At 32.4% G+C, this 14648-nt stretch overlaps 1 protein-coding gene across 3 annotated transcripts in view; it reads left to right on the top strand.

The window, feature by feature from the left end:
• Positions 1-14648, top strand: part of PDE7A (phosphodiesterase 7A) — a 134371-nt gene that overhangs the window by 71665 nt on the left and 48058 nt on the right. For all 3 annotated transcript variants that reach the window (XM_031946341.1, XM_031946343.1, XM_031946342.1), the window contains exon 2: positions 5822-5882. In XM_031946341.1, coding sequence (XP_031802201.1) covers positions 5822-5882 — 61 coding nt within the window. The remainder of the gene's footprint in view (positions 1-5821; positions 5883-14648) is intronic.

The raw sequence follows: 14648 nt of genomic DNA on the forward strand, positions 1-14648 counted from the left end.
TTTGGAACAAAAGGTTTTGCAAGGAAATTTTGGAAATTTTACCCATTTTGGAAAAATTACCCATGCATATGTTTGTAAATTTTAAAAAAAATAGAATAAGCCCCAAAACAATAATAATATTTAATAAAATATTGAACAGGTTAAAAAAAAGAGATCAATATACATGCAAATTGAAGGCATCCTTAATGAAGGTATAAAAAAGGAACAAGTAGCATTTGACAGCAAACCACATCTTTACAGTTCCAGAAATAAAAAACCTAGAGTAAAGAATGAGATCTTTCTGCACTTATTGTGTGACTATTTAAAAATATTAGATTCAGTTAAGGAAAAAAAACTTATGATAAAAGGTAGCATTTATATAGCTCTTCAGTATTTGAAAAGTATTTTGTGTTGCTAATCTTATTTGATCCTTATAACAATCTTTTGAGGTGGGGACTATTATTATCCTTATTTTACAGATGAGGAAAGCAAGTGAAAGAGGTTAAATTACTTGTGCAGGGTCATAACATTTTAGCTTTCAAATCAGATATGACCTCGAGTCTTAATGATTGATTCTAAGCCCAATACTCTATTTACCACATCACTGTCCTCCTGTAGGTTATCTTCTATGTATTAATATCAGTCAACCCGTAAGATAGAAAATAAATGCTTGCCCAAAGTATTTTATCACTTTTATTGATGATGTCCTATGCAAATGGAACAAAAATTCCCTAAATAATGAGGTTCTCCAAATGTTCTTTGCAGATGTCAGTCATTAATCCACAAGTATTTTTTTAAGTGTTGATAGGTGCTAGACTTTGTGCTAATCACTAGGGTTACAAAGAAAAATGTAAATAATCCCTACCCTCAAGAAGCTCACATTCTAATAATGGAAGAATGTTTATGGATTGGTCTTTACAAAGCAGTTACTGCCTGTCTTCTAATCTCAAAAGTAAAGGGGGACCGGGACTGGGAAAGACATTGTGCAGAAGGTAGGATCTGAACTGAATCTTGAAGGAAAATGAAAAGGCAAGGGTTCAGAGGGGGAGAGCATGGCAAACACTGAGGATAGCCAATGCAAAGTAGAAAAGTCACAAGATAAAGTATGATGTTCAAAGAATAGTAAGCAGATAAGGATGTACTTTTATTGTGAAGTGTGTAGAGGAGAGTTAAGTATAAGGAGATTAGAATAGAAAGGTGTCAGTTTATGAAGAGCTTTAAATGTCCCAGAATTTCTTGGTTGATAATGGAAATAATAGAGAGTCATTTAAATTTATTTTACTGATTGGATCAAGTTCTAGAAGTTTGTAGATCCATAATTTTCTTTTTTTTTTTTTCCCCAATTACACGTAAAGCTATTTTCAACATTCACTTTAATAAGATTTTGAGTTCCAATTTTTTTTCTTCTTCCCTTCTCCCTTCCCCAAGGTGGTTAGCTACCTGGTATAGGTCATACATTTACAATCATATTAAAGGTATTTCCATATTAGTCATGTTATAGAAGAAGAATCAGAATGAAAGGGGAAAACCACAAGAAAGGGAAAAAAGAGAGAGAGAATAGGATGCTTTGATCTGTATTCAGACTCCATAGTTCTTTCTCTGGATGTGGATAGCATTTTCCATCATGAGTCTTTTGGAGTTGCCTTAGGATCATTGTATTGCTGAGGAAAGATAAGTTTATTAAAATTGCTCATGGCACAGTGTTGTTGTTAACTATATACAGTGTTCTCCTGGTTCTGCTCATTTTTCTAAGCATCAGTCCTTGTAAGTCTTTACAGGTTTTTCTGAAATCCACTCACTCATCATTTCTTATAGCACAACAGTATTCATTACATTTAAATACCACAATTTGTTCAGCCATTCCCCCTTTGATGGGTATCCTCTCAATTTCCAATTATTTGCCACCATGAAAAAAACGCTGCTATAAATATTTTTGTATTTGTGGGTCCTTTTCTTTTTTTTTAAATGATCTCTTTGGGATATAAACCTAGTTGTGCTATTGCTGAACTAAAGGTATGCACAATTTGATTGCCCTTTGGGCACAGTTCAAAATTGCCCTCCACAATGGCTGGATTAGTTCACAACTCCACCAACAGTGCATTAGTGTTCTCAATTTAACACATCTCCAACATTTATCATTTTTCTTTTCTGTCATATTAGTCTATCTGATAGGTGTGAAGTGATACCTCAGTGTTTTAAATGTGTATTGCTTTAATCAATAGTAATTTAAAGCATTTTTCATATGACTATAGATAGCTTTATTTTCTTCATCTGAAATCTTTCTGCTTTCATCCTTTGACCATTTATTACTTGGATAATGACTTGTATTCTTTTAAATTTGACTCACTTCTAGTACTATACTGAACAATAGAAGTGATAATGGACATTCTTGCTTTATCCTAATCTTACTGGCTTGGCTTCTAGCTTATTCCCATTACATATAATCCTTGCTGATGGTTTTAGATAGATGCTACTTATCATTTGAAGGAAAACTCTATCTTTTCCTATGCCATTTTTGTGTTTTTAGTAGGAATGGTGGCTGCATTTTGTCAAAAGCTTTTTCTGCATCTGTTGAGATAATTATATGATTTCTGTTTGTTTTGTCATTGATATGGTCAGTCATGTTGATAGTTTTCCTAATAGAAAACCAGCCCTGTATTCCTGGTATGTATATATATTTTGCTGAGGCAATTGGGATTAAATGACTTGGTCAGGGTCACACAGCTAGGAAGTGTTAACTGTTTTTGGCTCTTCCTGGTTTAGATATCTCCATATTTGTATCATTAAAAAGAATTTGGTAGAACTCCATCTGTTTTTCCAAATAGTTTGTGTAGTATTAGAATTGTTCTTTAAATGTTTGGTAGAATACTTTTAAATCCATCTGGCTCTGGAGATTTTTTTCTTGGGAGCTCATTGATAGCTTGTTCTAAAATGGGGTTATTTAAGTATTTTATTTTCTCTTCTGTTAATCTGGGCAATTTGTGTTTGTAAATATTCATCCATTTAACTTTAGATTGTCAGATTTATTGACACACAGTTGGGATAATATAGCTGGTAATTATTGTTTTACTTTATCAGCGGTGAATTCATCCTTTTCATTTTTGATACTGGTAATTTGGTTTTCTACTTACTTTTTAAAAAAAATAAAATTTACCAATTCGTATTTTTTCTCATAAAACAGACCCTTAGTTTTATGTATTAGTTCACTATTTTTCTTTGTTTTATTCATCTTTTCTTTGATTTTCAGAATTTTAAATTTGATATTTGAGATCTAAAATTTTCAAAGGAGTTCAAGTGAAAAAGGATGCTTTTATGTAATCAGTGCAAGTAATAAGCAATTATTATTATGTTGGACACTGAATTTACTAAAGCAAGAAGTAAATGATTGTATAGTGCATGTGCTCCTTTTTTAGGATTTGAAGAAGACCCATGATGCATTGGTTTGACTTCCCTATGGAGAATTAAATAAGTTATTCATTTACTTTTAAATGTGGACATGATGTACTTTATCTAAATGGCTAAAACAGATTTTTCTGAAAGACTTGATAACTGTCTTATTTCTTTGGATTGAGTAATAAAATTATACTATTAATTTTTTTTTTTTTTTTATTTTATTATTTTTTTTTTTTATTTAATAGCCTTTAATCTACAGGATATATACATGGGTAACTCCACAGCATTAACAACTGCCAAACCTCTTGTTCCAATTTTTCACCTCTTACCCCCCCCCACCCCCTCCCCTAAATGGCAGGATGACCAGTAGATGTTAAATATATTAAAATATAACTTAGATACACAAATAAGTATACATGACCAAAACATTATTTTGCTGTACAAAAAGAATCAGACTCTGAATTATTGTACAATTAGCTTGTGAAGGAAATCAAAGATGCAGGTGTGCATAAATATAGGGACTGGGAATTCAATGTAATGGTTTTTATACTATTAATTTTTAAAGGATAACTAAATTAGTCTAGCTGTTGTCTCAATTATTTATTTTATAAGATTTTACTATAAGTTTGAAAAGAATTTAAAAGAAATGTATTATTATTCCCTTACTAAAATAACCCAACAAACTTTAACTTGTTGCCTGTATGGTTAATCTTTACTCTCTACATTTTAAGTTTCTCCACAATCTGACCAAAAGCCTAACTTAAACATGATCTTTCAATTTAGGCTGTTTTGTGTGTTTCCAAATATCTTGCATATTTCTCTTTCTTTTCTGTTATATGTGAAATTTTCCTAAATGTTGTTCATCCTTTCTTGTATGTTCTATAAATAAAAAAGTTTTCATAGTCTTTTAAAGTTTATAAAGCACTTTACTCATGTAAGAAATGTTGATAGATTTCCACAAACATTGCAGAGAAAGATGAGGGATAAAACATCCTGTTAAGATATCTACAGCCAATTACTTTGTGAGTCGAGAAGTTGTCAAACCACAAAGTTTCTGATAAAGGTACCCAGGCCTGAAGCTGGCTAAAACCAGCTAAAGTCAAGAACAGAACACAGGCTTTTAGCAGCTATGCATACTTAATAAAGTTCATACATATTAATTGACACCTCTAAGGGTGGGATTAGTTGTCATCTTTGAACATGGGTTGTATGATCAGGGAGAGGGAACCTATTTAGGAACAACATGTAAAGGATGGATAAAGAAAGCTATAAACTGGGAGAACTGTGGTCAGCCAGAACTCTGAAGGGAGGAGTAGGATAGAATATAAAAGCTTGTTTTCTTTTCTGTATTAGTTTGAACTTATATAAAGTTTTCACACCAGCTTCTGCAGAAGTGTATTAAAAGTTTAAACTGCTTCACTCATCTTGAAGTTGTGCCCTTTTTGGGGTTTAGAATTTTGTTCCTACAGTAGCCCTATGAAGTAAATGTCTAAGAATTACTATCATAGATGAAGAAATTGAGATTTAAACATGCTCAGGGTTAAATGAATAAGTAGAAGAATTTGTGTTCCAGTTTAGCCAAATCATCCGCTATTTCTCTAAAACCTACTTCTTAGGGGGCAGTCCTGATTTATATCTTGCCATTGGGCCTAGATGGCTCTGGAAGAGAAAGTGAGACTGGTGACTTTGCACAGTTCTCCCTCATTTAAATTCAATTTACTTTCAAGTGATGTCATTAGTTTCTTGATGCTATAGTGGACTAGAATGGAAGACAAATAACAGTTTCTCAGTGGGATCTTTACTGATAGCACTTGCCAATACTTCATGTTAGTCCATGGACACTTCATTTAGCCATATTTTGCTTTGTATTGTTAACTTTTTTTTTTTTAACTTTTCATATGCTTGTCTAGATTATAATAAACTCATTGAAAATAAAGCTTTTTTTTGTATTTTTGTATCTCCCCTTTATTATATTACTATTAAAATTTGATCCCATTGATGATTAGTTTGTTATACATATTTTGTCCCTCTTGCTAGATTATTAAAAACTTCTTAAATGTACAGAGATTATATTGTCCCCTTCCTCTCTCCCTTCACATATTTTTTTCCTTCTTTCCTCCTATTCTTCCTCCTTTTCTCTTTTTTAAAATCAGAACTTGTACAATACCTTATATATGTGTGTGTGTGTGTATAAATATATATATATATAAATAAAGAAATTTTAATAGGTATTTTTGAGTTTAAAATATGAAAATAGACTACATTATAGTTTCTCAAGTAAATAATTCTCCATTTTGTTCCTATCAATATACAGAGACATACTGGCCTGAATACATTATATTCTTATAAATTTCCTAAATAATAATAGTACATTCCTTTGTTTCATTATACATGCTAATTTCTGATATGTATATTAATATGTATTAAGAATGTTTTTATTGTTTTTCAGAGGCGAGGAGCAATTTCTTATGACAGTTCTGATCAAACTGCATTGTATATTCGTATGCTAGGTAAGATCTTTTTTCTTTTTAATTATCTAAGATATGATTTGAAGTTGCATTTGAGAAAAATATTAAAATATTGTAGGTGGCACGATAAATAAAATGCTGGACTTGAAGTCCGGAAGAATTTAATTCATATCCTGCTTCTACTACTTACCATCTGCATAACTCTGAATAAAACATTTAACCTGTCATAGTTTCCTAGTCCGAAAAATGAAAGTAATAATAATACCTACCTCACGGGGTTGTTGTGAGATTCCAGTGAGATAATAGTATGAAACATTTTGTAAACCTTAAAATACTGTATACATATGTTGTAATAATAGTAGTCTTAGTTCTATTCTACTCTTAGTCATAGTGTAGTATAATAGAATTCTAAGCTGCTGAAATGTAGCTAGGCCAGTCTTGGGACTTTTTATAAATCAATTTTGATTTCATTTATCTAGAAGAGAAATAATGATTTGCTTATATGTCTTTAAATATGCTTGAAACATTTTTTAATAGATCAACATACAAAAACTGACACATCAGTTAATACACATTTTATGCATGAATACTAATAGTATTCTCTGCTTGGTTTTCTATTAGTCACACAGAGATTATACTTACTTGAATGTGAATGAATGGGATCTGGAATAGCATTTAAAAAAAAAACAGTGATCCTCTATATGAAAAAAATATATTTCAATCTAAAATTTTATTAGTAAACGTTAAATTGTATTATATGATTGTAGAAACTATGTAATTGAGATTTGAGTCTCAATTGGAAACAATAAAATAAAGATATGTAGTCTATTTTGATATTAAAATTACCTCAACCAAAAAAGAATGTTTCTCTAACATGTAGACATAATACCGTTTAGTAAAACTGAGTGTGAATTTTGGATTTGAATGTTTTATTACAGTTATTACAATATTATTACAATATTGCTTGTATTGTTCTTATAGAGTTCCTTTTTTTATTCTCCCCTGGGTATTTTAATACTTATTGTGAAAGGATATAGAAATAACACTACTGTAATTATAGTGAACATGGGCCATTCCTCCTCAAAACTGGGAATAAACAATATTCAAAAATGGGGAGAAACATAGAAGTAAAAAAGGAATGTTGTTTTGATCTTAAAGCTTAATGTCTTAATTCCTTTTTTCTATCAATACTTCTAAAATCTGCACCTTTGATGCAGATTTGGCATTAATTGGTATTGTTTTAATTAGTATTAATAATTGGTATTAAATGTATTATTAACATATATACATATATTATATATACACATTAATACATATAATAATTGTATTATTAATTGGTATTAATAATCATTTAAAGTAATTGAATCTTATATTTGGAAGGTACTTTAGTGATACTTATATTTATTATATATAGCCATTCCAGGATAGTCCAAACTGGGAGAAAAAGAAGTCTATTTTTAGCAAAATTTTACAAGAGGAATTTTCTTTGTCAGACCACATGCACTAAGTTTTAAATTAGTCAGATAGTCATTGTGTAGATATCATTAGGTATAAACTCTAATAGGAAGAAAATAACCTTTAAATGAATGATTAAAATTTGTTGTTCAGTTTTTTTTCTGTCATGTTTGAGTCTTTATGACTCCATTTAGGGTTTCTGAGTCTAGATACTGGAGTGCTTTACCATTTTCTTCTCCAGCTTATTTTACAGAAAAGGAAACTGAGGCAAACAAGGTTAATTTTACAGAATTTACTTTTGTATACAGAAAGTTCATTTCCGAAGCTGTTTTGCTTCTCTATGTGACACGAGCCCCAGCAGAGCCTCTGTAGTTAGGGGTACAGGAAAAAAAACCAAATTGTTGTTGCTCCCTCCCCTCCCTCCCCAGGACAAGTGCAGGGGGCTTGGGTAAACAGGATATGATTAACCACACACTCAGGTGCTAGGAGCTTTGATCCTAGTAAACAAGATGCTGGGAAACTTGTGTATTGCTACATGTTTCTATTCCTTGTTTTTCTCAAAATTTGGCCAGTGGTTAAGAAGAAAATATCTCCCTTGAGAGAGCCTAACCAATAAGTAAAGAGTAAACATCTCTCCTTTTACCCTATCTTTCCCTATAAAATACCCATCCTGAAGTACGTACCCCTTAAACCAACCAGGCTTGTCTTTCTTTATGCAACAAAAAAGCCTCTTCTTTTTAGAAATCAGTCTGGTGTCTTCCTAATTCTTACTGCAGGCAGACATTTGTTTAAGAAAGAAGATAAGACATTATTTCATTGAAATATGTGGGACATGAGAGTAAGTGAAAAGATTTTTAAAATTTAGGAGGCTAATGTGAAATCCTTTTAACTAGAATTGGAATAGTGACTTGTTTTTGTACCGCCCTGTACATTATGGGAACAGGAGAAAGTGAAAGAAGAACTGAGAAAAATGGCTGTTGTCTTTGTCCTTAAACTATTTGGGGACAGGAGACAAATAGGAAACTGTTGGAATATATGATGATGTATAGATTTTATTTGGATTCTCTAGAATGAATGATAAGTACACTTAGTGACCAATCTAGAATAAAGTTGTAAAGACCGTTGAGAGGATTCTTGAAGAACATAATCATAAAAGTCCCTCTTCATTATTGAGCATTTTACAGTTTATTATTCTATGTATTCTTTACAACCACCATTCTCAGTAGAAATAGTATATTTCTATCCCTATTTTTCAGATGAAGGAATTGAAGTTCAACAAAATTAAGTGGTTTGCTTAACCTCACACAGCTGACTCTTAACAGGATTAGAGCTTACATTTTTGGGGGGCTAATGTTATCACTGTGCCAAACTCTGTGCTACTCCACTATAAGTCGGAGGAGAGCATTTTGGATTAAAAGTGTTCACAAAAAGCATTCATAAAAGTATAGAGCCTAGAATAACAAAACTCTTTCCATACAAATTTAAATGGGAAGAAAGTTCATAAAATTGATTTTATTTTGAAGAAAATCTAAAATTGAATAAATACTGTAATGGATGAAGATTATTTTTTCCTTAGGAAAATGGGAAAATGCAAATGTATGATATGTTTCAAGTTAACTTATGCTTTTATAAACATACTTTTACTATTCTTTCTGGATTGCCTCTCAAAAAGTGCAGAGTAAAATGTGCATTATAAAATCTTGGTTATGTGCAAATTTTGCTTTTGAAAGAAAAAATTTCTCTGTATAGTTACTGTAGCTCAGTTTTGTATATTGTAGGTGTTAGAAGTCACCAAATGTCAGAGCAACTGTTTGTGAATAAGCAAATAAAGTCAGTGAACCAATTTGCAAATGTTTATTAAACACCTATTAAATGCTAGGCATCACACTTAAGTGCTGAAGATACTTAAAAAGGCAAAAAAGATTCCCTATCCTGAAGCTTAAAATTTATTGTTGTTAAGCAAAACTGTGTTGATGCTAGGAATCAAAGTGTTAGGGATTAATCTACTTTTTAATATAGTGAACACCAATACTTTTAATACAAGGATATTATTTAATCACTGAAATTTTTATTTTTGGAAAATAACCTTTTCCCTTGGGTTTTCTGTAAGCTGTTTAACTTACTCTCAATCAACATAAAGCAGTTACTACCTTTAGATGCAGTGAACCAAAAAACAAAATACATATATTTGAGTAGATTTCATGTCAATGAACATGCATTTATTAAATGCACATTATCTTAAGTTCTAAAGATGCAAAGATAATAACAGTTCCTGCCCTCAAAGAGTTTATAGATTTAATGGTGGACAGCATTCAAATACACACATATACATGCATGCACATAGAAACAGACATGCATATATATACTTGCATATGCATATATATCACAAAATGACATTTATGTATCAGTATTTCAGAAACAGGGCACTAACATGGGGATGGGAGGAATAACAATAGGAAAGGCATCTTGTAGAATGTTAGATTTCAGCTGAATTTTGGAGGGCAGATGGGGAATCCAGATAAAGAAGAAAAACTTTAGAAACATGGAAGACAGCCAGTGAAAAGCCAGTGAAATGTGGGATGGAGCATAGTGTATGAGAAATATGTAGGCCGGTATAGCTGGATTGTGGAATACTTGCTGAAGAGTAAAGTATATATAAATGCCAAAAAATCAAGAAAGGGACAGGTAGTGAAGACTTTAAATGCCAAACAAAACATATATGTTGTAGATTATTGGTAGCAGCTGTATTGGGTGACATGTGCAGACCTGTGTTTTAGGAAAATCACTTTGGCAGCTGAGTGGAGGATACATTAAACTAGGAAGGGATTGGAAGTGGGACAACAAATAAGAAAGTTATGGTATCTTAGACATGAGGTGTTGAGAGACTATAACATAGTTTGGTGTATGGGTAAAAACAAGGGGACATATATGAGAAAGGTATGAGGGTAGAATATGAGTTAGGTACTATATTGAAGATTATAACCTAGGTTATATAACCTAGAAAACTCAGAGACTTGAAAAATGCTGGTGCCTTTGGATGTGTGGATGTTTGGAAGGAGGAATGGTTTGGGGGTAATGATAGTGACCCTCTTTTAGACATGTTCGGTTTGGGACATCCAGTTTAATGTGTTTAAAAAAAAAAAAAAGGGACAGTTGGAGTTCATGAGAGAAACTTGGATTGGCTATATTGACTGGAAATCACCTGCATAGAGCTGATAATTGAACCTCTCAGAGCTGCTGAGATCAACAGGTGAGATACTATAAAAGGAGATTATGAAAAGGACCCAGGAACAAACCACAGGATAACTCATTTTTAGTGAGTGTGACATGGATGCTACCTGTAGCAAGGGTGACTAAGAATTAATGGTCAAATAGATGATAGGAAAACAAGGTGAGAACGGTAACACTGAGAAGAGAAAATATCCAGGAGATGATTAATAGGGACAAGTGTTGCACAGAAGTCAAGAATGAGCGTTGGGTAATAAGAGATCATTGATAATTTTGGACAGAGAAGTTGTCATTGAATGAGGTCAAAAACCAGATTGTAGAGAGTTTGGAAGAAAGGAAGTGAAGGCAACTATTATAAATAACGCAGGGATGTATGATCTTGCTAGGGTTTTTGAAGAATGAGGAAAACATAGGAACAAACAAGAGCAAAGAAGCCAGTAGATAGAGTCTAGGACCTTACCTCAAGGACTTTAAATTGTAATGAAGGAAAAGAACAGGTACACAGATAGGAACCCAAACCAGACTGATAATAGTTTTCCAAGTACAATATGCCATTTCCCATCCTTGTACCTTAGCAATTTGTCTGCAATCCCTGGAATATACTACTCCATTTCTGGTCTTCAGAATCTGTATGCTCTCATAAACTTCAGTTTAAGTATCCTCTTTTTCACCTCTTCCTTGTCAAAATTTCCTTTTTACTTTCTATTTCTCTTGCTCTCACTATGCCCAAATTTACTTAAATTTTTTTTGTGACTTGCCCCATGTTTGGCTCTGATTTTTTACCCAGAATCCCATTCTTTCATTAGGCTTCCTTACTCCTGTTCCTTTTTTTTTTTTTTTTTTTTTTTTTGTGAGAGAGAAAAGATGGGGAAGGAGGGTTGAAATGAGAGGCAGTGAAGTGAATGACAGCAGGTATTTAGAGTAGTTACTTGCTCAACCTTTCCCAGCTAATTTTTCTATCTGAGCTTCCCAGATGTCTTTACTGAAAGGATCCTCTTGATGTATAATTCTGTTTTGTCACCATCTATTTTTAATGGGAATCTTTTCAATAAGGCATGTCTTTCTGTAGATATTCCATTACTATAGATACTCATTAGTCTGATCTTAAGTCTCACTGGTATCAAATTAGATTGAATTGACCTTTGAAAGTTCTCTTATCTTTTATTCATTCTTTTGTGTGTTTATGAATGAACATCTGAGGTCATGAATTTTATTGTTGGCTCTCAAGTATTGTCTCTTATGAATTAATGTTCCTTTCCATAGCAATCTTATCTGCATCATATCAACTGTTCTTTCTGGAGATTGCCTGGCAAATCTTGTTAGGTAGTTTTACCCCCCTCTGCCTTTTGTTCAGTTTAAAATCCTCTTGATCAGGTTTTTTTAAGTCTCTAGACTAATTAATTTATTTTCTTGGCCATCCAAGATACTGTAATAATGGCCTATGGTGGTGCTTATTTGTTGTTGAAGAGAACCAAAATGCCATTACTATGTTAGGGTCAAGTTACAGTGTGTCTGATTGTGGCTGATCAGGACCAATAATCTTTAATCATTTGTGTATCTCAAACTCTGGTCCAGAAATCCAAATGTAATCATTTGACAGCATCTACATAATTAGCTGTTACTTTATATTTTCTCCTCTCTCTAAATGAAGAACTTATCTTCAAGTACTGATAGTGATAAAAAATCCTTTAGTTTCCCACTCAGGACTTTGTAATTTCTCAAGATGCTTTCTAAGGTCCTTTTGGTGGTATCATAGGATCATAGATTTACAAGTGTAAAGGAGTTTTAAAAATCATTCTAATTTATGCATTTTTTGCATGTGCCCCCAAAAATGACTTGTTCATAGTCATACAGATAATAAGTGGCAGAACTTGCATTTGAATTTAGGTCTTGTGACTTGAGATCTAGTAGGCTTTTTGTATACCTACTGTACTACTTGCTTCCTGCATGAATCATCAGAAGTGGGTAGTGATATTCAGACTTGACAAATCTTGGGAGGCTGTCCTTAATATATTTATATTTTTATATATGTTATTATATATTATTATAATATATATACATTTATAAATATTTATACTTATGCTTAACTGTCTTTTGTATATTGTTCCAGAATTCTATAAAATGACCTTGAAACAAAAATTCATGTATAAGGATGTATTAAGATGATTTCATAAGTTTAAATTGCAAGGCATAACAAAAATATAAGATACACAATAATGATAAACTCATTGCCATTAAATTGCTTTACAAAGCTATATATTACCTCTCATATGTGTGACCTAATTTTCAGTATCTATCAAAAACTGTTGTTGCTATATAGATGAAATTTTGAAATAGTGACCAGGTGAGTTATAGAAAGTAGATATTAAGGCTATACTTTCTCAAATCATAATATTGTAGAATCATCCTTGCCTTTGGATACAGGATTTGTAGTTGTTTACTGGATTCCATGTAGCTTTCAGTCCATTTGAAAGATGGAACTTAGGAACAAAGCCCTTATCCAAGGTAGGAATTCTATGCAGAAAAGGCTAGCCACAATGCCTACATTTCTAGTAGGCTTACCAGTCTAGCTAAAGTAGCAAAATATCTTGAAGGAGAGACAGGAGATAGCCAGTGTCAGGCAATTAAAACTACCTTGACTACTAGCTTCCTTGATCCCTAATAGAGATAGCCCAACACCCTGAGCTTTAGAATCTAGGAAACAACAAAAAACCACTAGCCTTGCTTTCAGTGTAAACCTCAGAGCCATTATCCTAAGAAGCAACACTAGTGGAAATCGAGCCTCTCACTTGCTTCTGCAAAGCTGCTGAAAAATAGTTTTTGCTATCAGAGTTGGCACTGTCAAATGGCTCAACATTAGAAATCGATTTTATTAATCTAAATGACAATAAAGAATTAATGTTATTACTAAATACTTTGCCATCGTTTTGCTCCAGTTTAAAGCTGAAATTTCCTATGTGCGTTGTTTCTGCCATTAGAATGTGAGCTCCATGAGAGCAGGGACTGTCTTACTTTTTGTATGTGTCTTTGCCTATCCTTCCTACTTTTCATATCACCGTTACTTAGAACTTTACACATAGTGCCTAATAATAATGCTTCTAAAAAATTTGTTCATTCATGCATACATAAATAACTACTTTTTAGAAATTCATGAGTTTTAATGATGAGCAAAATAAAAGTCTGCAGAAAAGGAATCAATACTTCCTCAAAAATATGGAGTTTAAGCTTCTTTTTAAAAGGATTAGAATTAAATAAGCATAAATATTTGTGGGAGTTGGTGGTATCTGCTTTCTTTTAGATACTTTAGATAGCATAAAAGAGTTTGGCTATGCAATGATATATGAAGAAATTAGTATAAATAAGACTGGAAATGAATAGTAGATTGAATGTTAGGATAGGGATTTTATACTTTTCTGTTTAATAGGAACCACTAGAACCATTGAAGATTCTAACTCAAAGGAATGCAAAACTGAATATATATATAAAAAGAATAAGTCTTTTCAGTGCTGTTAAGGATGAATTAGAGGGCTATTTCAGTAGATCAAGTGGGTTGCAACAAAACTGTATGCCAGATTAGAAATAGAAAACCAAAGATATAGTTAGAGAAAAATAGCTGAAATATATTCAACAAAATTTATTAATTGATGTGTATTATTAAAGGTGAGAGAAGAGTAAAAAATAATGACACTATTTTTGAATATAGAATACTAATCTTGATAGTGACAGAGAAGGGGATATCTATATAAAGAACATGTTTTAAAGGAAAGATGAAAGATGTTGAATTTGAGCTGCTGGTGAGTGGTTACCTTCAGGCATTTGAAGGGCTATCATGGGGGAAGATGGAATAGTTTAGGCTTTCACATCACCAGCAAGATGGCTGAATAGTTTACTTGCTATTCCAAATTTCAAACCTCATTGAAAAGGATCAACAAACATAGAGGGATTATAGTTGAATCTATAAGATAAAAAGACTGGAAACTCCCACCTCTGAATCTCTCTCCACTATTATGGACACAACATATTCTAGTAGCTACTGGGAATCTAATTCTGACCAGCAGAACGATTCCTTCATGTGAGAGGATGATACAAGGAGACTGAGAGGCGCAAAAGCTTGTGACTAAAGGT

Source organism: Sarcophilus harrisii, chromosome 1 (genome assembly GCF_902635505.1).
Source record: "Sarcophilus harrisii chromosome 1, mSarHar1.11, whole genome shotgun sequence".
Lineage (NCBI taxonomy): Eukaryota > Metazoa > Chordata > Mammalia > Dasyuromorphia > Dasyuridae > Sarcophilus > Sarcophilus harrisii.